Consider the following 28000-nt stretch of genomic DNA (forward strand, 5'->3'; position numbering starts at 1 on the left):
GGCGGGGCTGGGGGGAAGGCGGAGGCGAGATGCGGAGGGACGAGTCTCATCGTCAATTCTGGAAGAGCTCCTCCTCAATGGGTTTCTCGATCCACGTCCCGTAGCTGGCATGGTTGAGCACGCTCTTCAGGTAGGCCTTGGCCGCGTGGTAGGGCTCGGCGCTGCGCTTGGCCTCGTGGTAGGTCCGCCACGCCAGCAGGTCGGAGCGGCCGAAGAGCTTGCACGTCTGCTGGTACTCGCTGAACATCTCTGCCTTGCACAGCTGGGACTGGAGGACACCTTGTATCCTGTGAGGTAAGATGGGAGTCAAAGGTCAGAAGATGCTTGATCATTACTGTGTTTTGAATTCATTGTTGCAGTATTTTCTTTTTTCAGTCATTCTATGTATAATGTGGTATTTGTCTATTGGCTGCCATTATAAACCTGGGAATAACATGCACACCTGAGATAAATAAACATATCAATCAATGGATATATGAAAAAAATAATTAATTCATAAATAAATAAATTACTAAATTGATCAACACAATAATCACCAATTTGCATCAGGAAACGCGGAAACTACATTCTAAAAGAAAAAAAAAGAATAAATTTGGTGAAATTTTTTACTACGTCTCTCTTATGGTATAGCAAATATTCCTGTACTATCACTGTATTTGGAATTGTATGTTTTCGTTTAATCTTTCCATTTTTTGAGCGTATAGGGACATTACGCACTATGTGTTACGCGCCGTATAAGCACTGTCAATTACTATTATTATTATCATTATTATTATTATTACAGTACTATTATCATTAGCATCATTTTTATTATTATTATTATCATTACTATTCCCGTATGTGGTAGAGTGGGGATGGGATTCATGATTCTTGACCCAATAAGGACAATAGATGTCATCGCCTAGCAAGAACATCCACTGATGACTGGATGACCCACCTTCCCTTGGTACCATCGGTGACTTCCGGCTTCTCACACCCCTTATACCAGTTGATGCTGAGGGATTTGGTCTTCTCCGTCCCGCGAGGGGGGTCGATGGCCTTCACGCACCCCAGCTGCGGGTGGTTGATGTGGAACTCGTCCGGCAGCGAGACGTTGTCCAGCTCCGTCGGGGTGAAGTTGTCGCGGGCCGAGGAGAGCCGGCAGCACACCGCCCTCGCCAGGTGGCCGTGGTGATACAGGGAACCTAAACACGGAGAGACGAATCCAATAAAGAGCAATTCGTGAAATGATATCACCGCTAAACAAGTATCTCGCATACATACTATGAGTAGGGATGCTGGTGAGGATGAGCAGAAAGGGTCTGAAAATTGTCTTCTCTAAATGTGGAAATTTTCATGTACTTTGGGTTAGTTTTCAACAGCACCAATTCTAATACCCATGAAAATATTACAATTTCTCTGCATATGTTGAATGGGTTAACAATTGCACAGTGCAAATTCTTGAAACCCCGAATATGTTGTTTAAGCTGCTCAGCACCACCACCAAAAAAAAAAAAAAAAGGATTAATCGCATGGAAATTTCGACATTTACAGTACTTGAAGCTAGTTTGCTCATAAAAGAGCCTGAAATTTGAACCTGCCTGTACACGTGTACATGTATGTCAGCAAAGAACACAGGGTCAGAATAATTATAAACCATCGATATAAAATCTGTAGTAAACTCCTTGATGAAGTATCTTCCAAGTACAACATATATTGCTATGATTATCAAGGCAATTTGACTGTTTTGTCATTGTATTTTCCTCTTTTATCCTTAATGCAACAATACTGACTTTTTAAAGTGCTAAGCTGCTAACACTCAAGTACTAGATTTAGTAATTGGACACCTAGCTCACATACATGTAACATTATTCACAGCAAAATAGTACAGTCGAACAGTACTTAGAATTACAGGAATAAAACAAAACAAAACTTTTCTGAATGGGTAAGCATTTAAAGCTGGGGTTGCTGGGGAACAAACTCTGTGTATCATGGCGTAAACACACTGTGTGCCATGTTATTCTGAAACTGCAACACGTTAACACTTTTTGAAAGCTTTCTGTTCTTCCAAGCCATGTATCTTTCCTTTAGAAGCATATTTAGGCTAATAATGTAGTGCAGCAAAGTTGAAGAGGAAATAAAATAAAATTTAGGACAAAGCTATAGCTATGTATGATACTTTCAATGTACCCCATGGCATACTGCTATCTATATATCTGCTTGCACGCTGTTGTGCCTTTGAGCAACATGTGCAAAGCCGTCAGCTGAGGCGGGCCTGCAAACGTGGCACGCAAAGATTTAATAAGAGAGAGGAATATTGCCGTTATGCATAAAATGCCATCTGCCCAGATCGACAAGGTGTAATAGACAAAGGCTGTATGCATCTTGTGAGTTAAACCAGGCAGGTGGCTCTCTGATGCAATGTGCACATGTGTAAATATGAACATGGCACTTTGGTATTAAAAGGTTCAGTAAACATGAACCTGGTGCCATACAGGTTATCAGCTGCCAGTGTGTCAACATTCTCACGAGATCATTATTGTCTACATGCTGCTTGGAATTGTATCCATATTTAGATACATTGTGAAAATTACAGTACAAGGTTTCTGTAAAAAAAAAAGTAACAAAAAAGAAACAAAAAAAAAGTTAATCATCTGTTTGGTTGTACTTGTGTCAAGTTGTGTCTGTCTGTCTGTCTGTATGCAACAGGCAAAATGCCAACTGCATATGAGCATGAGATCTCTAATATCTCAGTCAAACTAGGTTTACTTAAGATAAACTCTTGAAATAATCCAAAGGGTAATAACTGTTATATTCAACATATAATCATACGTCAGGATCATTTCCAATAACCTGTCACTGCTCATGAGATACCATTTTAACTGCAATACCACTTCTTACAGGGGTAATTTTCCTAAGTTACAATGTATATTCATGGATTAAGCAAAGCCACAAAGATTTACATTTGATGGACCTGTTAAGAAGCTAAATGAAACACAGTATGATATAGCAGAAAGCATGTGTAAAAAATCACAGTTTGATTAATTTCAATGAAGGAAAAAAGAAATGTCTTGACCTTTTGACTGTGATGTGCTATTGCACACACACAAAAAATGATAATAAAATAAACGAATGGGGACGGACATACGGACTGAAGTACGGACAACTCTAAAACATAATGCCTACGGCAGTTTTCGGGCAGAGGCATAAAAATGACTTTCCTTGCACAATGCAGCTTCATAATACCTATGTTCATAGTCAACCATTCACGTGCCCAGGCATTTACAGGGGCCGTGGAACCGAGGGGGCTGGGGGGGAGGCGGTCTTGACCTTGACAACCCCCTCCGGTCCCGCAGCCCCCCACACTGAAAAATGTCCCGCGGCCCCTGATTTAGATGGGCATGACAAGCTTCTACCATCATTCAGGAATCCATTTAAGCTAGATATTGCTGTAGATTAGAAAAGCTCAATCAAGTATGGCGATGTGCCTCATTCCAACAGAGATTGAAGCCATGGCAGCACAATAGGGATTATGAGGATTACATAGTCCTACAGGTAATCTCTATTTGTTGACAATTAATTTTCAAGATATCGGCGCAAATTAGCGAAACAAGCGCTCTGCCGGGCATGCCAGCTGGGGACACAAAGCACAATAAGAGGGGCTGAATTAATGCAAAGATTTCATTTAGACAGGTACTTTCACTCACCCAGTGTGATAGAACTCAGGTAAATGGGCTCAATGAAATGGGACAACAGCGCCCCCTGGAGTCCAAGCAGGTTCCAGCTGGCGACTTTGTCGCTGCAGCTCATGGTTCGCAGGCGCTCTCCACGCATGATCCCGTCCCAGGTCTGCACCGACTCGCGAGTATTGACCGGAATGGTGCCCTCACCTATGGTGGTCAAAGAAAATTGGGGGGGTGGAAAATAAAGACATAAACACGTCATAATTATTCCCCAAATAATGCACATTCCTTTACATATTCCTGGCCTTAGTAAAATCATCCATTTTCTCTTTAGAGGCTTTGATTATGATCAGCCTAATGATGCTACTTCACAGACTTCTCAATTTAAAACTTAGATTTCTTGTCAATTTTTGTGAAGATATAACCTCATGTACCAACAGGGTATATTTATAATTACAAATCCTTACAATTTGTTAAAACACTTCTTGAAAATTGTTAAAACAATATGATTTGTGAAATGTTTACTTTGTATCATGTATTACCTTGAGTTGGACAGAAATAAAGTATAACTGAATTTAATTGAATTATGCAGAATCACATTTATGTAGAAATGTCTATTGATGAATGCGAATTGTTATTTTGCTCAGAAAATACAGAAATCTAATCATAGCAGAGCAAAATTACGTCAAATTCCTCACCTTGTTCCATTTTCGTCCTGAGCAGTCCCTGGCTGGTCTTGCCAAACGTCGGCAGGTGCTTGGCCGACCCGCTGAAGTCCATCGTCCCCTCTGGCCCTTCCTCGTTCTCGCCGGCGTCGGTGCGGGAGAACTGCGCCCCGTCGCCGCAGGGGGCGGTGCTGATGTAGAGGTGAAGGGTCACGTCGGGCAGCAGCCGCAGCTTGCCGTCCGCCCCTTGGGTGAGGAAGGTCTCCTCCGGCGTCTTCACGTACGTCTGGAGCTGACCGTACAGAAACCTACACAAAATTGGGAATTTAATTTAATTTCATATCACATCTACTTTGACTTCTGATAGAAAGCATCTATACAAAGAAGCAACAACTATACATAGAACATACAAACAATACAGGAAAAAAGTACTTTGACATTTTTGACAAAAGAGAGAACACAACACTGGAACAGTCATCCCAGTATCAGGGGGGAATCAGCATAGACTGTTGGTCTCTCTAGTTCCGATTCCAAGATTAACAGCTAAAAATGGTTACATTAATGGAATAGAAGAAACTAGAAAACAACATAAAGGACAAAAGATATATAAAATGGTGCGAGTCAGTGAAGAAAGGTACATGTATATAGGGTCCGACATTGTATAAAGGTGAAAATTTATTATATAACTTCATGGAGAAGAAAAGAGTTTATAACTTCTTCTGATTAATGAGTTTATTTGATAACTTCATCAAATGTGATGTGTCCTTCCATAATAAAGAAATTGGTTCATCACATGTGCATGTTTTTTGTTGAATGCTAATGCACAGAAGTGCAAAAAAAGTGTGCAAAGAAAAAGCACAAGGCACTCTCACTGACATCACAATGCACAAATTTCTTTAGCACAGCATACTCAATTGGTTGCAAGGGAATGCTCAACCACTAGTTTACTGTAAATGATTTTAAGTTTGTATTCAGTGTGCTTTGAACATTTCTTTGGACATCTTGGATTTCAACCTATGAAGGAAAATGAAGAGTACTTTTTAAGACCCATTTTATAAAACAAATAATGCACAGATAAAACTTTGGTGATGTTAGTGGAGATGCAGCTTACTCTCAGGTATGCACAATGTCATGTAACATAGCCACTGTAGAATTAGATATCCTTGAGTGTGACCCACTGACACACTTTCATCTGCATGTCACTTTGTAGTAGATGAGACATTTTGCTCACAGCAGAAGAGACTCTTACTATTCCTGCTTTTGGCAGAGAGATCTCCAGCTTTGACGCCATTTTCACAAAGTCTTCTACTATTCCCGTTTAAGTTTGACTTTCTTCAACTCTAGCTGTGTGTCTCCTGCTCAAGATGCATTTTCTTTTGCTTCAAAGTCAGCTTTCTCTTTCCCAATTTTAGCTTCACACTCATAATGTGTGCACGTCTGCTCAATCAGGGTTTACAGTTTGGTAGGCAGTTAAGGAGAGGGGAATCTTTAGTTTAAAAGATGCTTCGGGTTTCTTCTTTCTCCCAGGATGGGAGCTTACCTCATGAAAGCCCTTCTGGTGATAATCTCTGCATGAGAATCGTTGACCGTCTTGCCTTCCATACTCAGCTTGTCTCCCGTCACACAGCGATTGCCTAGGCAACACAAGCAAAACATAGAGGATGATGAAGTTAAAACTAATTACTGAGATATTGCACTTCTCTTACATGACAAGACAAGTAGGAAATAAGATTGATGCCCATCGGATCAGTTTCAGCACTAAATAACTTGCAAAGAGCACCAGTGTTGCAAGACGCTGGTTTGCTTACAAATTCTCTCCTTCGCACATCGAGACAAATAAACTTTCTTCATCCGATCATCAAGACAATTTTCATGTCACACCAAGGCTACACTGGTAGCTCATCTCCTTTCCTCATCGCCATGACAACGGGAGGATGATTCCCACCTGTTCCCAAGCTGATGACGGTTCCCTCGTCCTCCTCTCCCTGCTTCAAGATGAGGGCTGCCAGCACTTTCCGGCCACTGATGCTGTCCGGGATGCCTGCAGCGAGGGAGTTGAACGTCTGATGACTTAAGGCAGCGATGCGGTCATAGAAGGTCGTCCCACTGTTTGGTGACGTCTGCAAAATTTTTATCAAAAAGGAAAGGAAGAGGAGATAAAAGTCCGGAACTTGTGCAGAGCCCTCTCTTGGCAGACCCATCATGTGAATGCAAATACATTGCAAAATATTTCGTTATTATTTTTTCATTCATTTAGGGTGCTAATTCAAACTTCACATAACTTCACATGCATGTGAGATTTGATTATGAATCATGCCACGAAATGCTCCCGATCACTTAGCAATGCATTTCTCTCTGGATTTGAAACACAGCATGTCTTTTTCCCTCTGAAGATATGCCAAAGCGCAATATTCGCCAGAAATACCATGGTATTCCATGAATCATGATGGTACCAAGTAAATTACCAATGTTTTCTATTACTATGGGGTTTCCCTAATAAGAATGGTGCCAACAAATTATCATGGTATTTCATACCTCAGTCACTATGATTTGAATGCACTTACTGTTTCTACTTTGGCAAAGAAAGATCTTGATTTACAGGTAGGAGAGCATTACGAGAAATGAGTCAATATGAATCCACCTGAATGAGTGTACCTAAAACGCCTAAAAATAAAATGACAAGAAAATCCAACTACTGTAAAACCAGAAATATTCGGTGCATGAAACTTTTGCACATTGGAGCTGATGGCCTGCCATTTTTCGTGGCACTTTTGCAAATTGCCACTCGCATTCAGTGCATTGCGTAGACAAAACCTTTCACATGCATTTATACTTTAGCGAATCTTCGCTTCCCACGAAATTTGCAAAAGTTTCATGCACGCAAGAATTTCTGGTTTTACAGTATGTGGAGCTGACTTACGGAAACAACCGGCATGGGAGTCAGCTTGGGTTGAAGGGAGCCCTCTGCCACCAGCATGCGGAGAGCCATGTCAGCCGCTTCGCGCCGGCCGTCCTTCTTGCTGCGACTGGTGACGTGCTGGAAGCGTCGACCACCCACACACGCTGCAAAAACAAACCTGGATTGGGGGAAAGGGACACAAAAACAAAAGGTAGAAACTTAATGGCTAATACATCGAGCATGGGAAGACTTTTAAACCATATATAGAAAAACTGATGTGGAAAGAATGAATTATATCATTACTTTTATGATTTGGATTTGAGGAGAAGGATGAAAATGATATACATTTTTGGCTCACACATACAGCATTGGAGGACTTTCATACTACAGAAAACAAAATGTATGGAGAATAAATTATACCACTGCATTTACAATTTCATCTGTATGGTTATTCATATCTAATCATCTTTTCGTGTCTATTTAATCACTTAATAATTTTTCTCATTTATTTCCTTGTGTAACTTTGTAAACCTTTTCAACTTTCTCATGTCATTTTTTTTTTCTTTTTTTTGGGGGGGGGGGGGAGGGGGATATTCAAGAAGGTTTAGATCAAAAAATCTACTTCATCATGAAGAATTTTCATTCTACCCACGACTTACACGAAGTGGAATTTGTTTGAAGACAATGATGTTGAAAACATTTTTTTTTTGGTCATAGAAAGCTAAGAGTTCAAATGCACTGTTTAACAATATTTCCAGTTTAGAAGATCTGATGAGCTGTATGATCCTACATATTACTAGAGTGTCTGAAATATTATTGTTTAACCCTTAAACTACAAAAGAAAAAAAAATGGTTGAAACTCAATGCCATCTGCTGCAAACTGGGGAGTTATTTTCATGCATCTTACTATCACAGCGTTCAGTCTGGAAAGTTGACAATTTATGATAGTGAGTCACCATACTACTAAACAGCATCTTAAATTTCAGTGGACCCACTAATATGAACAATTTGTCCAAATCAGAAATTTAAGCTCCGTTACAGCCACATAATATCAGCTGGTAGACGTGCGAAGTCTAGTAAATGGGATTATGATAACTTGGAGTCTGTAAAATCATCTACCACCCTCATCAGTCACTATAAAGGCCATCTCTGCTAAGTGATTGTGTTTTCTCTCCCCAGTTTGTTTGTTTGTATGTTTGTTTTTGAGTACATTTGCAAGAAAATTATGTATAAGGACAGGGCATTTGTTGTCTTTCTTAATCCCCAACAAATCAAGAGATGCATAATGGGAAATAATATCCAGATGTTCATGGAAATTGAAGACTTTATAATAAAGCTCCTAAATATATGCCCAGTACACATTTCAGTCTTATATTTTCACCTGCACACAACTCGCCAAATTTCATGTCGTTACTTTTGTCTAGCCCCTCAGCACCTGCCCTGGGCACACTACACTGTAAGTATATTTTTGTTGAACCACATTATACAAAATGATGGCAATTAATCTTGCACAAAACTGCATATTCTCACGCTACTCACGAAGGCAGGCCATAAAAGGTACCTGCACTACATTTATATACCGTAAAATCTTCACAAATGAGTGTAGCTGACCCGATTACGGCCTCTTTCAGCTATGGGCATCACATGAAAGGATAAAGAACTGTCTAAAGGGAAAGAAAACAAATGCAACAACATAAAAGTACAGAGCACATGAGATAAAAGATGAACATAGCTTGATAATGTTAGTGTATACAGGGTAGAAATTTCTCTCAAGAGATTTTTTCATGGGTAACATAGTTGGCAAAGAAGACTTCAGAAAAAAAAAATCCCCAGATAAAATGTTCCACAAAGAAAGCATAATTTGATGCAGACAAGTAATGTGGAGGCATTCCTGTCGACCCCCTACCCACTACCATGCCCCCTTCGTTCTTTGGACAAGTGGGGTATCCTTAGAACTGCACCTCTCAACCTTTTTTAACCCTAGGCCCACTTTGGCCCGTGTAGTTATTTCTGAGGCCCAGTTATACTGAATACAGATCTCTTTCATGTAATTTTCAGCCTCTGTTGCGGCCACATCTGAGAGAACTTTCGTACTCCGAGTGAATAGTGCAGACTTGGAGGTATCTCAAATGCAGAATGGGTGGAAGTACCTTGGGTTGTGGGGTGGTCCAGACTGCTGCAACAGATCTATGGAAACTGGAAGATGCCTGGCCTGGGCGTACTCCGTCAGCGCGCTGACAGGGTTCTTGTTGATGGCCGCGAACATCTCGTTGTTGATGGCTTGACCCGAAGACGACCCTGTTGCCGACACGACGTGGGAAGACTGCGGCAAGGGGCTGGGGGCAACAGGGTTGTTGCTGTTGGTGGCAAGAGACGGGGTGGCGAAGGAGTTGGAGACGTAAGGCATGGTAGTGGCACGGATGGGCGCGACCTGAGTTGGGATGGTAGGGGCGAGACCGGCTCCTTGGCTGTTTTCCCAACCCTGGAGAATGGTCCTAGGGTCTGGGGGGATGACTCCAGGAGAAGCGGTAGAGTTCAGGGGTTGAGCAATCAGGACTGGACTTGGTGTCACGCTGGTGACCTGACTGCTCACCTCCGACGGTTTTGTCACGCCATTCAACCCGTGCGAGTTCTTTTCCTTCGCGATTGTCTCCCGTCCCTTCTCGGTGATGGACCACGTCGGGGGACTGTCGGTTACCTTGGTGACGTAACCCCGCTTGGCCAAGCCATAGAGTGACGGATTCACATCTTTGGCCTTGCCACGGTTCAAGCCAACGTTTTGCACAATGTCCAGTGTTCCTTGGACCTGTTGGTTGCTGAGAGCACACAGTACCTTGATCTCCATGTCAGTTGTAGACTGCAGGAGAGCGGAGTACTCCCCACCTCCGACTGGGCCCGGGGCGCCTTGTGCACCATTTCTCTCGCTGCTCATAAAGGCTCCCCGGTCACCGCTGGACGAAATCAGTGAGTGGGGACTTGGGGGCACTTGGACCGGCGCAGCCTGGGGCTGGTCCGAGTGACTGCTGAAGCTGAAGTGAGGCACCGTTCCAGGCTGTGGTGTGCTGGTCGACGGACCAAACTGAGACCCCTGGGTTTGGACCGCATTCGCCTGCTCAACTTCCACCACCTGCCTGCCATAGGGGGTAATAACCCAGAGAGGGGGCGATTCACACACTTTGCGAACAAGTCCTTTCTTTTGCATACTAAATAGCGTCGGGTTTATCTCCTTTTTGGTGCGGTACCCGAGCTGCTTGGCTAGGTCATTGGAGTGAATAGAGTCCGTTTTCTCCCTCAATGCAAGCAGTAATCGGTGGTCCATGCCATTAGGCGTGTACGGTCTTGAAAAGTTCTGTGCCATTTCATGCGGCGGTGGTGGCGGCTTTGCATACACTGTCGGCTGCTCAGTTACCTCCGAGTCGTCACTCGAGCTGGAGTTATTTGAGGGCGACGGAAGGGGGTCCACCACAGGGGTGGGCAAAGCTCCATTGTAGTTCGTTGTTAACAGGGGCGGGTGCGCCCTTCCCGCACCCCCGTGACTGGAATGGTCAGATCCCTCGACGACAGGAACATCACCGCCGCTCTCCATGTCCATGCCGTTAACCTCGACGCCCGGGTGCGTCCCGTCGCCAATATCAAGTGCCTCCTGAGCCGCCGTCTCATCGGCACCCTGTACAGAGTCACCGTCGCCGGCGGTGCCGTGCAGGGGGCCCACCGTCACCTCGCGCTTGAGGCCCCATTTTGGAGGTGATTGCGACACCTTCAAGATAAGGCCGTTGCGCTGCATCCGGTAGAGGGTTGGGTTGACGTCCTTGCGGGAGCGCTTCCCGAGGGAGCGGGCCAGCTCCAGGGTTTCCATGGCGACATTGCTCTCCCTTAGCTTGCTGAGGATGCTGTTGACGAGCTCAGTGTTTGATCCCATTTTCCGCTTCGAAGAACCCTGGGTACGATAAGAAGATGAATACAGGGCGATATTTAGTGGCAGTCTCTCACATGGCCTCACTCTCAATCTCATTGGATGTGAAGCAAAAAAATGTTTCATTTTTCATCTGTTAGTCAGTCTAGCATGCTATTATGGGCAATATTTTTTTTTTATATTCTCAAATAAACATTCTCAATATGCAAGTATCATACTGGAATATAATTTTGAGTAAATAGCTGATAAATATCTGATTATTTTGACAAAATACAGACATATCTATACTTCATACATGGCAAGATGCATCAAGAATGAAATGCTCATAAGGTTACAGCAGATGTATGAAGATCACATGGATGTAATCACCGATATAGTTGCATTTCAATTCTGCAGCGTATAACAATGAATGGAGAGAGTTCATAGAATTCACAGCATTCATGTGAAGTTTGTAATAGATGTAAGTTTTTCGCAGCCCAGTGAATGTATTAAAAGTGATCTGCCCAAACAGTGGGCACACAGAATGAATACAGGCTTGTCAGCAACAAGATGCGCATGAACATACAGAGAGAGGCAAAAGGTCACAAATGCCATGGTGAAGAATTGTAGCATACTGGGTTTATATATTATACAGTTAATAGAGGCATAAATATTGCATGATTTGTTAGCAAGACCCATGGTCCCAAAGAAGAAGATTCTCTTGTACAACTGAACTGTGTACATGTACACAAAGCACAAGTCTCTTCCTGAGGAGCAATTGTATTACTGTAAAACATTCGCGGCATGAAATTGTCGCGAATTGGAGCCGACGGCCTTTTTCGTGGCATGAAATTTTCGCGAACTGCCACTGGCCTTCAATGCATATAGTGCAGACAAGAACTTTCACGGGCATTTTAATTTCATGAATCTTGGCGCTCGCGAAATTTGTGAAATTAAAGTGCACGTGAACATTCCTCGTTTTACAGTAACCCATTGAGGACGAGCTGATTTTACCATAACACACGTTTCCTGTAGACACCTGCCCAGGTATTCTCGACTCTAGTCTTCAATGGCTTGAATTAGACTTTCATCAAAAGGGGCACTTTCCCCCATGTATGGATGTGGATGCAGTAAATGCAGATACAATAGGGAGCTTTAGATTTTAGACGCGCGGACGTTCATAGGGAAAAAAACATGGTCTGAGCGTGCGCAGTAACTTGACGTGCGCTACTGCGCACGCTAAGACCATGTTTTTTTCCCTTTGAACGTCCGCGCGTCTAAAATCTAAAGCTCCCTAATGGTGAAAAACTCAAGGAAACCTTGAAAAAACAAATATGAATGAATGAATCACGCAATGGTTAAGATTTCTTTAAAGATTTTGATGTTGTTGTGTGATGTCCTCTCTATACATACTTTGTGAACAGCATCCGATTCAACCAAAAATTTCACTGAGTGTTTCACTCATCTTTCTTACATTCACTGCATCCACATTAGTACATTAGAGGACACTCAACCCAGATCCCAGTCTGCATCATAGCATCTTATACCACATAGTTTATTTCATAGAGCAGATTATCACAATCCCAACCAATAACTGCTGTTAGCATGGTAAAAGCCAAGACATATAACAAGCCAAGCTGTTTTTTCATTCCTTCAAGCTCTTTTTCACTTTAAGTTTAAAACAATCAAAAAATACATAATGAGCTGCATTCCCCATTGCAGCAACCAAGCCGTGTAACATATGAGCTTTGAGTATTATATATGAGTATATGAGTATTGCAGTTATCACCATGGCAACCGAGTCTTTTTTTAGATAGCATCTTGCAATAATTGCATCCATCTCCGTGTAACAGGTCCCAAGTTGTTTGAGAAATGCTGCTTTCCTGATAGAATTACTGTGCAGCCATATGCTGTAAGAATATTTGGTTACAAATGGCAGTTTCATTCTTTATCTTTTTTTTTTTTTTTTTTTTTTTTTGCTGCAAAAGGTTATGGAATGAAAGTTGATTTTTGCTTTTCTGTTTTTTTCAAAGTAATCACACCACACCATAAACTCCTCATCGCTCTCACAAAACATTTGGTAGAATATCCCAAGGAAAGATTCTACCTTTAAAGTACCGGTACCTGAAAAAAAAGGGCAAAAATATACATAGATATGCACATATATGTGTGTGGGCATGACAAACCAGTACTGCAATATACTTTGTACATGCTGTACAGCTCATGTCAAGTGACTGACCTGTCAATGTAATCTAATGAGGATTGCTTTCTGAATGACTCGAAATGCATTCAGCATCGTGTACAGCATCGAGAGAAAATAATATATACAGTGAGCTTGGGGAAAATCTGGTGAAGATAAAATGTGGCAGATATAATGTGACAGAATGCACTTTGCGCATTGTGAGTGGCACAGTTGAAGATATAACTTCATCTACAATAGCCCCTTTAAGCTGATTAAATGTCAACTAGAATCTGCCAAGCTCATTACAGCAGCCCCAGCACAGAAGAGGAGAGAGAGAGAGAGAGAGAGAGATAGCTAATATTATGGGTACATTATATTGATGAAAGAGAATGATGATAATAGATATATATATATATATCATGAAAAGAGGAATATATGAATATAGGAATATAGGAATATGGGAATATAGGAAGATAGGAATATAGGAATATAGGAATATAGGCAGATAGGAATATAAGAATATAGGAATATTAGAAGAGTATAGGAATAAAGGAATAAAGGAATATGAGAATATATAGGAATCAGGAATATATAGGCATATACACATATGGACAGTCATGTAGAAAGTGAGAGAAAGGGGCAGACAGACAGACAGACAGACAGAGAGAGAGAGAAAGAGGGAGGAAGAGAAGAAGACAGGAAAACAGAATGGTTGGCCTTAACATATAAGCTGAAGATATGGTGAGACATAAATGTCCATGAGGAGACATATTGTGTGTCACAAGGCAAACTGACAGCAGCCGAAGAAATTTACTACTACACAACCAAGAAAGAGAGATAGTATAGAGGGAGAGGGAGAGACGGAGAGAGAGGGAGATAGAGAGGGAGGGAGAGAGAGGGAGAGAGAGGGAGATGAAGAAAGGAAGATATAGAGGGAGCTGGAGCTAGTAAGAGTATGTCTTGTTTATGCATTAGCATGCAGTTTGCCCCTTAATCAAATATGTGGGACAATGCACTCAGAGACCGGTCTCCACACAGAACCGGGAGGCACAGACGGAGGGGAGACCGAGACGAGATGGGGCTGGGAATCGAAGACACGGGCACGATAATTAATTCAACGAGCGAGGTGACGAGATGCAGATAGTTGCAACAGACAACAGAGGAGCCCGGGACAGACGCTTCCTCAGGCCGCCGCCGCCGAGCTCTGCCGCCCCCCTCCACCGGTCCGCCGCCGTGTAGTCTCTGGTGGGGGAGTGCTGTTGCAAGCCCCTTCGAGAGCTAGCTTGCTAGTTGAGGAACCTTACGCAGCAAAATTGCATCTCCCCAACAGAGGGGGTATCACACACCTAACCTTCATCACACCACCACCTCCTGCGTGGTTGGTCAGAGTCATCTGTGAATATGGGGGGGGGGGGGGGGAGGAGGAGGGGTGGAATGGGGGTGTCTCATGGAATGGGGGTGGGGTGAGGTGCAGCGTACCCTGTGATCGGTCACGATTCGACCGTGAACTCTGTCTTGCCTTTAAAGGCAAAGTGAAAGAATCCCCAAGTGGCTGATCGGAATACAACACAATCTCAACCATCTTTTGCCACAATATTGCTTGGCTTGCATCTTTTCTTCTCATCTTTTGCTCCTCGGCAAGCGATAAGCATTTGATGTATGTTTGCCAACCATTAAAAGTCTCTAATTATATATCCCAACCTGTAACCAAGTCCTTTTCTTGTCAAAGGCATAATTTATCATTTGCAGATGAAACAAAAAACCAACATTAATTCTTTAAAATAGTTCTAAAATGTGAGTTAGGAATAGAAACAACCACTGTAAAAATTTGAATCCGTATACTCGATGTTAAATGCTGTTAAATACGCAAAATGTGAACAATAGTAATAATAAAATGTTTCCAGATTAAACCGTCTACAGTTATGGTTTATTGAGAAAAATGCTGATATCTCCATATATTTTAAGCTTTATTGCAAAAATTTTATATGGTAGGATGTTTTGTGATACAACAGACCTACACATCTGCATCAAATATGATATCTTGAACATTTTAATTGATATCAAGGTAGACAACAGTCCCACGTAAATAATGGGGAGATTCCAATGAACAACTAGGGTGATAATGTTACATACATATCAATGGAAAAAAAGAATCAGGAAGACTTCATGTCCTCAATTAGAATGAGTATTTAGTTAATTAATTTGCTAGGATAGTAAATTCTTTTCCAGGGAGCGTCTTGTAGAACTAGGGAGACTTGGCAGCTAAATGTTATAAGTAAAACTTATAATATCAATATATAATCATGATAATATTTTGATATCATAATTACCTTGTAATCAACACATGATTCAAAGTCAAGTTCATACTGAGCTTCTTCAACTTCATATCAACTTTGAAATTAGCTACTTTGATGTGAAGACCTAAGGGAGAGTAACTCCAATAATAGTCCAAGTCAAGGAGTAAGGAAACACTGTTATAGCACACTAACTTCACGTTAATATAAACACATCAAGATTTCTTTTGGCTACATCTCTTGTGAATATATCCAGGATACAATACCCCTCCTCCCTCCTCCCTTGAACCACTTCATCACATGTCATCATCAAGTGGTGCTTGCCAACCAGAAAATACCAGACGTATTTGTTGACAATAATTGCATGTGAATGAGCTTGTATTTAAGGAGCAATCGGCTTCACCTGCCATTAGTACAAGTAATCATCTATGCTGGGGTAACCGCACGAACATAACTATAAATGGAACTGATGGGACTAACAGGTGCATAGTATCAAAGTCTACAGCATCTAACTCTACTCACATCATTGCCATTAACAATGTGACATGAATGTAAACTTTATTCAACCTGTTTGTCTTTAAAGGGAAAAGGTGGTGGGATTCATGCCCACCGTATCATATTTCTACACGACATGATTCTATTGCAACTGATTGACAAATTGCCCTTTATCGATGTATATAGATAAAGCACCGATCATTTAGTGTTTCAGTAGCAGCCACAATAAAAAAAAAAAATCAAGGGCATGCATACTCCTTCATAGGTATGTATGCCTGCGATGTATGCCCGTGATGTATGCCTCTGATGTATACACATGATTATTCTTACTCATATGCTGTATTGTGATATACAATACAGAACACACACACACTCTCTCTCTGAGGGAAATTGGTTGCATTCCAGAGAGTAACGAACTGTAACTTTTTGCAGTATTTTGTACTGCCCCTTCTTTTTTCTTTTCTTTTTTTTTTGCAAAAAAATACTACAGGTTTCATGGACAATACTGTTGTTTTGTTTTTCTTCAAAAAAAGTGTGTTCTTGCACATGCCTATTGTCAGAAAAGGTAAAAATCCCATTTTTCCATTTAAACAATGCCTTTTCAGCCCTCATAATGCTGCAATGATACCAACACAAGGTCAGCATCTCTGATAGTGTGTGTGCATAATGTGTCCATCCAACATCCACATCACGTCATTCTATCCCGCTCTTGGCTGTGTTGTGTCATCCACAGAACACAGACGCATTTCCCCTTCTAATACCTAGCTAGGGAGAACGATGTGGGTAGATTGGGGTAACAGTTGCGATAAAGTATTAAAGGGATTGTATAGTTTTGGTCGAGACCTGACTTCAGGTTTCTAATATTTTTTGTTGGGATAGTGGGAAACCTTCAATTTGAAATGTGAAAGAGCATGTAATTCCAAGGGGAATTCAATGTTTATTTGATGAAAATTGCTTTTGAAATGTGTAAGATATCTGAAAAAGAGCAATCCTAATAAAAGGTATGACCCACTTTTTATTGCGATCACTTTGTTATACTAATTTTTTGGATGTCTCAGCCATTCCAAAACTGATTTTCAACAAACAAAATGTGAATTCTTCTTAGAATGGCATGCTCTGTACTATTTCATAAAGAGGTTTCTTGGTACATTGTGTCTCGCAAAAAGTTAAAAGCCCAATCCTCGTCTCCACCAATACTATACCATCCCTTTACAGGAGGATGAGAGAGGATGGTGTAATGTTGTCACTGATGAGGTATTTATTATGTAATATGCGTCGGAGCCTCGGCTCTCAGCAGTAATAAATATCCGATCAGAGTCACGGCAACACTTGGGCCATCTGAAGTAAAGAGAAGTTTTTTGTTTTGTTTTTGTTTTTTCTCTGCAATAGTACAAAGGATTGATGTGTTCCTACCTATGTAGTATCTATCTTTCTCACACACACACACACGCACACAAACATTCTCTAAGATGCTTCCACCGGGGACATGAGAGCTTCCTCAAGGTTACCAGGCATACTTCATTCTTTGTTTCTGACAATAACAAGAACAAGAAAAGAAAAAACATTTTCCTTAATTCTAATAAATTGACTAACTGAAATTAAAAACCATCAAAAATGATATTCACATTCAGTTCAGTAAGAAATTAGCTCCATGGCTTAATGAAAGGGTGCATGTACACAACAATCAAGGATACATTAAAAAAAAATTCAAAATTTCCCCATTTGAATAGTGTGATGTGCTATTCGCCTACATGCAGGCACTTAGTTGTATTTAATATGCTAATTTTTGCCACAATATTCTCTTAGAACTTGAAGAATTTTTTCCAAGACTGTGGGACGGGGTTGATTGTAATGGGTGTCAATTGTTCGTGGCAGCACTGACCTCCTCCAGCCTCCCCCGCCAAGTGACACACACATCAGCAGACGATCCATGGAGTGGTATCACCTTCACTCGCCGTGGCAACCAACAGACTAATCTACCAGTCACCTGAGGAGACTACATTTTCTGGTTCATGGTTCAAACCCCGTTATCAGTTTCAAAAAGTGGCATTGAGGTCTGCCGTTCTCAAATCAAGGAAGCAAGCAGAGAACAGAAGCTAAGGATACAATCCAACTAAATCCCCATAGCATAATTGAAGTGCCATGCATAGCTGAGACACCAATTTGCAGATTGCGAACATGGACGAGACAGCATCTATTATATGCATATATGCTTCCAGTGAATGAAAGAAAGAACGAGAGAAGAGAGAGAGAGAGAAGGAGGAAAGGAGGAAAGAAAGAAAGAAGAGGAGAATGAGGAATCCTTGTCTCGTGTCAGCATTCAAGGAACTTAATCTGCCTGTGCATGGATGAGCTAATTTGCTTCTCAGTTCTGGTATCCATACACCAAATGATGTGAAGCATGGCAGAGAAGCTGATGCGTCCCTTTAAACTGATAGTTGCTGACGTCAATGTAAATCCAAGTCATCTATAGTGTGCATGGAGTAAAGCTATACGCCTTGATCAAGCTCGCTACTAAGTTAACAGCCTACTCTCAAGGCAAATACAATGTAGTACTCCGAGACTGTGAATACTACCCCAACAAAGCCTACTCTCATTGATAATAACTGGAATAATCAAATTAAGTCTAAAGCATATTTCACTTAACCACTGATTAATAAGGATAAACATGAATAGCTATAATGGCTCCATCTAAGAGGAATAAGAATTTGAAGAAAAACAACAAAATAAAAGACAAAGTATGAGCAGTCTGAAAATGAGGCTAGCATTATTAGCTTGGCATTTGTTACACAGCATGTACTAGTGGCAAATATAGCTTCCATCCCATGAGACAGGGGGAAAATACAGCTCTTGAAAACAACCCCTCGAAAGAGAGAACACATACCCCCATTATTGGTATGGATCGATCCTTCATCATGAGCAAACACATGGGCGACAGAGGATCGACTGCTCCGTGGACGGGGGTGGGGGGACACGCCGAATGAGCTTTTCCTGCTCTCTTGCTCTAATTGACCCTTTCATTCCCTATCCCTAGCTGCTTGTATCAATCTGTCTGTCCGTCTGTCTGTCTGTCTTGTGTCTGTTTATCTGTACATGTGTGTCTATCTATTAATGTGTCTGTCTGTCTGTTTATCTGTTTCACTTGCTAATAGTTTATATCACCAAAAGGACACAAACTCTGATCCAGCTCAGCAAAATACAAATTGGAATCATTTCAGATAACCCCACCTCCCAACACTCCCCAAAATAAATGTTACATATATCACAAATCTATATCTATCAGGGTTTTTTTGTATGCATGAGTGTGTTTTTTACTTCCTCATTCTATCAAAAATGAAATATATTCATATAAAAGGAAATATTTGACATATCCTAAATGAAATGTATGTACTCACGAAACAAAATGGAGTTTGCCACCTACATCAGTATCTAACTATCTTTCAATACAACACGTATTTTCTGTAAAGATGGATATTTTCGTGCAAGTAATTTTTCACGCTCGACAGAGTGAGATGAATTTTGCATGTTTTTAATTCCACAGAATTAAGACATTACATAGTGGCATATATAACAAGCAAAAGATATTTGCAAGCTTTTATTTTTGCACTAGTTTTGTCTGTCGCGCAAAGTGCACGAAAAAAAATTTCCACACCACAAAAAATTTCCCCTGTTACAGTATTAGGCTTGTTTCATGTACACACATAACCATGTGTAATTGTATTTCAGTGGTGCATGGCATTATGCTTATAAGTGCAATTTTGCTTTAAAAAAAATCTTACTGATCGAAGACTGAAAAAATTTTGCAGAGTTCTGTGACCCTGCTCCCATGAAATACACGCATTATTTCCTCCCTGTAATAATTCTATTCTCAGACTGTAATTCGTTATTGACTTAAGTACTCACAGCATTATCAATACAGCTCTTACAGGCCTGGCAACACAGCTTAAACACAGCCCGTAGGGGGAGATTTGGGTTTTACCTTGTTGCCATGGCAACCAACATGACCACAGACAAAACACACACACATACACACACAAACAGACACTCTCATGAATACATACAATACAGGGAAGGTCATTCCCCCCTTCCGACTGGTAGACTCTTAATTCCGGCGCAACCTGCGCTACCAATTTGCCCGCAAATTGCAATGAATTTGACGACGACTCATCAATAATGGATGCCCAAGAACACCCGGGCCCAATGCACAAGCGTAGTGTAACAAGGAGGGAGCGGTAATTTCTATTAAAGTAACCCATTCTCTGCCAAACAAATCAGTGCCTTTTTCTGGAAGCTATGAGCAAGACAGATGGAGGAGCTCATTGACCAGCGGAATCCGTAATGGTGAAATTACAGGTCCAGTTTACCTTTGGGAGCAGTCATTTGAAAAATGTTCAAGATCTCGCCTTTCATGCATATGTGTAGGTCTGGTGTACCACAAAACACCCTCCCATATAAAGGTTTTGCAATGAAGCCTAAGATATAAGGAGATGTCAGTATTTTTCTCAATAAACCGTAATGGTATACCATATTATAACTATTGTTCACATAATACTTAGCATCAATTTTACTGATTAAAATTTTCACAGTGGTTGTTTCTATCCCTAATTCACATTTTTGAACTATTTTAAAGCACTAAAGCTGGGCGTTTGTTTCATCTGCAAATGGTAAATTATGCCTTTAACACTCTAAGGGACCTCCACGTCAAAATACCATAAATGTTGCCTATGCACAGGCCACCATTGGTAGGTGACGAGTTAAAGAATAAATATCCGGTATGATTTGAACAGGCAATATAAACCCCCGGGAGTTACTTCAAGAAACTTTACCGCACGTTTTAATTTGAGTTTAATGAATAGAGTATCTAGATCACACCAGCAGACGAGCATAAGTTTTCTCAGTCAGAGGTATATGAAAGTACTACAGTCTTCAAGATTTCTTGTGTCTTCTTAAAATAATGATGTGGGCAAAATCATACAAGCAAATTAGATGAGTTGATAATGACTTTGCCTCAGAAGTCTGGTACACACCTGTAGAGACCGTTTTTAAAGGGGATGGCTAGTAACTGATCAGTGGGAATCAGTGGGAATGCTGGGGGATGATTGTTCCAATCCTTGTGGGATTCATTTAAGAGTACATTATATATCTATTGTTGTGTGAAAATTATTTGCTTCAGAATGGTCTCTGATTCAATATGCCAGGTTAGCATGCCTGTACAGTGATAGGGCATTAAAGTGCACATTAATTGAATATGAGACCATTCTGAAGCAAATAATTTTCACACAACAATAGATATATAATGTACTCTTAAATGAATCCCACAAGAATTGGAACAATCATCCCCCAGCATTCCCACTGATTCCCACTGATCAGTTACTAGCCATCCTTCTTGTAAGCTCTGCAGGTGAAAAGGAATGGCAGGTCATGACAAAATAGACCATTTCTGTATACATGTACTACAATTCATGGATGTTTCTTTTCTTACAGTCTAGTAACAAACCATCTTTATTAGTCAACTGTTCCCTCCAACTAATTTTCCTGGGCAGGAATTCACTTAGCATTCATCAGTTGTTGCTAGGTAGAACAAGCCTCCAACAAGCTCTCTAGTGGTTGAGGCAATCTTTTGTGAAAGAAAAAGCATGCACAAAATTTTAATACGGAGTGAAAAGAGGTCTGAGCTTTCGATCCTGGCAGAATCTTCGTCAGAGGCAAAATGATTTGCCTTCAACTAATTTCCCTCAAAAAAAAAAAAATGTTTTTCAAAAATTTGAATACAATACAGAAATAATGTATCAGGACTCTCTTGCACCTCAGAGGAAAGGGGAGATATTGGTGGGAAAAGACATAACATTTCAGGAAAACAAAACAGCCAGCTCTGATGAGGAATTTGAACTCCCAGGTGAAAACTGATCAAAGTCCAACCTCAAGATTTGGTCGAAGCTATAATAGCAATATGCTCTGCATGTACCTGAAATCCGTCTTGCATTCAGAGCACCTGCAAAAAAGAACTGTAGCCTCTCACCCACTGGAAAACGTCTTCGCAAAAAAACAAAATGAGAAATCAAATGTCAATTGTATTCCTACATGTGTATGTCATAGCTGTAGCAGCAACTTTGATGATACTAATGTTGCATATACATCAAGAAAAACTGGTGAAAACCACTGTATTTGTTGCTACTTCTTGGGGTACAGGTTTCATTTCAATGTTCTGTGATCCTTTCTGAATTGTGTAAAAATTGATTTGTGTCCTTGAAATGAAATTATTTCCAGGGTTCTCCCTGTTTCTTGACATCTGATTTCCTTTCTAATTAAAAATTCAGTGAGCATACATACACAGGTGTAGGTACTGCAGCACATACTGTTTTTCTTGTAATATTCCTTTGATGCATTGTTCATTCAGGGCACTCCCCTAACCATATATTTACATGGGGGTGGGTATGTACTGTCAACTGGGATTGTCCATTTCATCTTTAGTCAACTTTTAGCAAGATTGCAGCAAGTGATTGTGGGGACTGTAGAGGGAGCCCTTTCATTTCTCATGTCTCCAATTAGACAAAAATCAATCAAGACTACGTGTACCTTAGCTGCATTCTTACATGTGGTAGCATGGGTTCATATTTCGATATATATCTGCTTTCTGTACCTTTCTGTATTTCTGTGTATATCTCCCTATATTTCTCTCTCTCTCTGTTATATTTGTCTTTCTGCATTTTTGTCTAAATCTCTCCATATCTATCTATTTCTCTGTCTGTTACTTATCCTTTTCAACCTTTCCATAAAAAGGTCATCAACATGCAGAAGATGTTACACAGACAAGAACAAAAACATGACATGCTCTGCTGCATGAAAATGAATTGGGGATCTTTCTCATCCACCTCCCAAAATAAACCCAAAACAACAAGAACAACAATCACAAGCTGTAAAGAGAAGAAGAAGAAGAAATAATTACAAGAGCTTTTGATTGCCATACAACTGCACCTATTCATACTACATCGAGAAAAGTGGTAGGCCCTATACAGTTGAACCTCTCGTATCCGGACAAGTCGGGACCGGGGCTCATCCGGATAAGGGATTTGGCCGGATACGGGAGACTCAATGCTTTATACATGTACATATACATACACATGTACTGATGTAGCCCATTGTAGTACCACATGTAGTAATGTGTATACTGCAACCTTTTCATTGTTACACTCAGTAACAGACCCCAAAATAGAGGTGTATGTTAATGTTGGAAGTAATATGTAATTCATGTGTGTTTGTGTAGGAGTTCTCAAGGAGTTGGGAATCCCCCTTTCCTCCCGTAATTATAAAAAAAAAAAAAAAAATCACGGCGAGATTGCGTCCGTATAATAGAGAGATCCGGATAAAGGGAGGCCGGATAAGAGAGGTTCAACTGTACATGTATGGGTATGAAGTTTATGGCATTGTGTGACAATATTTCCTGTTCCAAAAAACTTGACCTTTATGGTCCTATTAAAGACACTCCCACTGAATGAAACTTCACAATTCCACAACCTTCATATCTTAACCAGTTGAGAATGAGCTGCTTTTGCTTCAACACACATTTCCCACAAATACCTGCCCAAGAAATCAACGACTTCACTGATTTTGATGAGACTTTTACCATCTACTTTATCTGATTTGATGCTAACACAATGTGTAGGTCCAGTGGATAAGACCAGAGATTATCACTCATGAGGTCCTGGGTTCAAGTCCCTGGGCAAGGCACTTTTATCCACATGGCCGATAGTCTCACGGACAGGGACTTGAAGAGCTCTGTCCTTAGCTTGCTTGCTTGCTGAATACAAGCACTCAGTGTTCGTTGGCAGTTGCATAAATCATAATAAAAAAATCACATTCAGATTTCAAACATGGAAAGTGAACAGCACCTTAATATTGGAGAACAGAACTACCAGTGTATTGCTAAGATACTGTGCAAACAGACCCGACTGAACTGAGACACATCTCCGACCAACATTGTTACAGGATGCCAGCGCACAATTGATACGTCTCCTCTTTTCATGTGTGTAAACACAGGCACACATGTGCACACAGACTTCTACAATGACATAACCATACACATCCTGGGAAAAAAAAGGCTGAAAACTGGACAAAAGAAGGAAATGGGTGTGTATTTATTCAATGAATATTTGCCACCAACTTTTGACAGAACAGTTTCAGTCAACCATTATTTTTCCTATTTCCTTCTGATGGAACAGAACCAAGAAAAATTGCTGAGAAGTTGCTTTCCATATGCTCTGTTTGAGCGGTTCCGTGACATTTGCTCCTGCAGAATGCTCCCATGAAATATCTGCATGCTAAGCTAAACATAAATTCTACCAACAAACATAACCCTAACCCTTCTTCCAACATCAAACTATTGAAACCTTAAACCCTATTATCACAACCCTAACCCTAAACCCAAGTCCTTGGAGAAAATAAGACAGGAGAAATTGTCGCGGGAGCAAACGTGGCGTCACCGTGCAAACCGTTCCGACCAAGATCGCCGCCGGCTGTCAGAAAATTCACCAATGGCAATAAAATGCCTCGGTACTGCATCACAAAACATCAGCACATTACAATAAATGTTACTCTCTTTTCTGGCCATTTGTATCCAATCCATGTCTGCGGGATATTTGACAGAAACGACAATATGTTTGATATATGATATTGCATCCAACCTTTTCTCCTCTCGTTCAGATTGTCAATATTCCAACTCTATTTTCTCTTCACGTCCTTTCAAAGAGCACAACTCTCATTATGTTCAGTATATTTTCCCCCCGAAGCACTCTTTGCACAAAAGTAATTTTCCTTTGTCCGAATCTATAGTACGCAAGGAGAATGACACTTATCTCATATCAGACTCTGACAATGTCATTAGAATCACAAGTGGGGGGTACATGACTAATGTAGAATAGCATGCGTCAAAACAAGTACACTGTCTACAGCTTGGCTTGATGCTAACAAGACAACCTTGAATTCGATAGCTCGTTTAAAATGTTGGGGGTAGGCTTACAGTCCCAGTTTATATTTAGGCCAATTACTGCTACATAAAGTGTGACTGCCTAGAATTACTTCACGAATGACAATTAGCATGCAGCTGTTCCCAGCGCCCCCCCCCCCCCCCCCCTTCATGCTCCCATCCCCAATCATATGATACAAAACAAAATATGATATCTGCCACGGAAGACTGACTGCTTCTAGTCACAAAAGCCTGTGTAGTCACATTGATTTAACACTAGAGATTCTTTGTCTATAAACGGGGGTTTTCAAAGTCAAACTGGTGCAAAGAAAAGGGGAAAGATGTGGAAGGGAAAAGACGTGGAGGGGAAAAAGGTTGGGGGGGGGGGGAGAGAAAACCAGCCAAATTGTCAGATGAGAGCAGATGATCCCAAACTTTCCCACATCGGGTATTATATGGATGGCTCACTCTGAAAGGGAGAGCAGGGGTGCGTGCTGGCGACTTCTGGAGGAGAGTAGGGGTGCGTGCTGGTGGCTTCTGGAGGGGGACAACAGTGCAGATGTTTAACTCTCTTGCTATCACTGTCCACCTGATTGCACATGATGTCACTGCCATTTTGTGGATGTGGCCCTTGATCCGCCTCTGGCACTGAAAGGCTAAGGATCGATGGGACCATTTGAGGGCACAGCCATAAAAACCACTTGTGTGAAACTCTAAACTGTCAGGAGATCAATAGTAATTGTCATTGTCTTATCATGCTCCCTACAGGTGATACCAGAATGCATCAAAACTTTTGTGGCATACACAAGGAATACACACCTAGCTAAATTGCACTGTTCATTATTCAGATATTTTAGTGCATCATCACGCCCCAAGACAACAACAAAGACAACCACTTACAGCCAATACATATGTGTGTTTTGCAGTCACTTTTATGTATTGCAAGCACATACTGTAAAATGAGGAATGTTTGCTTGCATTTAAATTTCACAAATTTTGCAAGAACAAAGTTTGTGAATTTAAAATGACACAAAAGTTTGTGTCTACATTGTATGCATTGAATGTCAGAGATAATTCCTGAAAATTTCAAGACACAAAAATATTGTAATTTAACAGCATTCAAAGTGAACATGTTAACACAAAATACTTCTAGTATACTCCCCCCCCCCCCATGACGAAGACAAAAAACAAAACAAAACCTGAATCAATATGAAGAGTTTGTTTGCAAAAACCGATAAGTCCATTTTTGAAGATTTTGAAGTACGGTCTCTGTCATAAAGTACAGACTAATACCTTTTAAATGATATATTGGTCATTACATATGAAGGTATACTTTGGAAGTTATGGTCAAAAGAAGCAAAAATTTTCTTATTATTCTCTTTATTTTTCTTGACCTTTAATCGCAAATATCTCCATTTGACAAATATGGACTTATTGGTTTTTGCAAACAAACTCTTCATATATTGCTAATTTGAAGATATCAATTTCCCATTTATAATTCAACAAAACTGCCGATTCTTGCAATAACTTTTCACTGCCATGGTGTACTGGTAGTTGCTTCCCCATGCACTCATATTGCCAATTTGAAAACTTAGATGCAGCAATTGTTTCAAGAACAATTATCAAATACTTACAGTGAAGAAGTAAAATCATTTTCCTCATCCCCCCCCCCCCACCCCCGAAATCACAAATTTTAGAAGTGTTGTATCATGCATCAACAATTGGCCTGCAACTGGAATGCTTCATACGAAATCAAAATTATGCCTATCAAAAGTACATCAATTATGGAACTCTGGGGGGAAATAGGAAAAAAAAAAGAGAGCAATATAAGGCCATGAATATGTTGAAGGAAATAAACACTCTATCACGTCCGCTCCGGCTTGCATCCTTGAAATCAAGCAAGGCAGAGGGGGTGTTACTCCCGGTATCTGGGTCAAGTTATGAAAAGTTTCCCCCCAACGACTCTGGTAGAAGACCATGGTTTCTTCAGAGTGCAGGCAAACTCAAGAGTAGCAGAATTTTGATGCCACACGAGAGCAGCTTCATCACAGCACCTGTGCTACCCATCCCCACCCCATCTCCCCCCCCCAAAAAAAAAAAAGAAATCCCTGGCTTTGGATTTTAATCAAGATGCACTATTCGTGGGTCATGTATGCTATGAAGAGAACAAAATGGATAATATCATTTTTTTTTATGCAGCAAGGGATTGAGCAGTACATCAAAAATCACTACCGACGATGTACTCTCGTAAAAGCCCTGCGTATCTAAATTTAATGAAGTGCATTAAAGGGAGTGCATCACTTTTTTTTTTCTTTCGAGCCTTGCTTCCGGCTTTTTAAAATTTCTGCTTTGTTTGCATATAGCAAAGTGGAATTTTTCTCTCTTTTTTTGCTTCCCATTAACTACAGGCTGAATTTAGCCAGACACTTCCAATCAGTGGATTGATTGCTTTGGCTCAGTGCAAACTATAACATGATAAGACAATATGATAATCAGAACCATGGAATAGGTCAAATATGATAAATATTGTACGGATAATAAGAAAGGTCAAGAGGTCATGACTTGGGCATGATTTGCTCGGCTTGTTGCGGGCCTTTACATTGGTTGGGGTCAACGGCATTTTTCTATCACTTGAGAAGAATATGAACATCAAATCCCACATCATGTTAGCCTGTATCCAGACACACACAATCTCTCATTTTTCCTCATCCTCTTTTTGAGGAGCAAACCTTCCCCCCTTCTTATCCCCTTCCCAACTCCATCCGCCCCTTTCCACTTGGATGATCTGGCATGTATCTTCCCCCTAGCTGCATCCCGACTTATGTACTCTTGTTCATCCTCATCATCTTCCATATTAGCAAACCTCCCCCCTCCCCTACCCCCTTCCAAACTCCACCGGCCCCTTTCCTCCTGGATGCCCAGCCATGTATCTCGATCCCCTACCCTCAT

General features: G+C 40.9%; 1 protein-coding gene across 1 annotated transcript; it reads right to left on the minus strand.

Moving 5' to 3' along the window:
• LOC140246660 (uncharacterized) lies at nucleotides 1–28000 on the minus strand. The gene is made up of 10 exons (XM_072325998.1): nucleotides 27781–28000; nucleotides 25520–25707; nucleotides 9377–11163; nucleotides 7248–7404; nucleotides 6273–6447; nucleotides 5868–5961; nucleotides 4361–4635; nucleotides 3687–3869; nucleotides 938–1184; nucleotides 1–287 (listed from the first exon to the last, which is right to left on the minus strand). Exons 1-10 carry the CDS (start codon nucleotides 27998–28000, stop codon nucleotides 53–55), a joined length of 3561 nt encoding a protein of 1186 aa, XP_072182099.1. The 3' UTR covers nucleotides 1–52.

Source organism: Diadema setosum, chromosome 3 (assembly GCF_964275005.1).
Source record: "Diadema setosum chromosome 3, eeDiaSeto1, whole genome shotgun sequence".
NCBI lineage: Eukaryota > Metazoa > Echinodermata > Echinoidea > Diadematoida > Diadematidae > Diadema > Diadema setosum.

Coding starts and splice junctions, on each gene's coding strand:
- LOC140246660 (XM_072325998.1), bottom strand. CDS start 28,000: ATGAGGGTAGGGGATCGAGATACATGGCTGGGCATCCAGGAGGAAAGG. Junction 3,870..4,360: donor CAGGACGAAAATGGAACAAG/GTGAGGAATTTG, acceptor TGACCACCATAG/GTGAGGGCACCATTCCGGTC. Junction 1,185..3,686: donor CCTGAGTTCTATCACACTGG/GTGAGTGAAAGT, acceptor CTCCGTGTTTAG/GTTCCCTGTATCACCACGGC.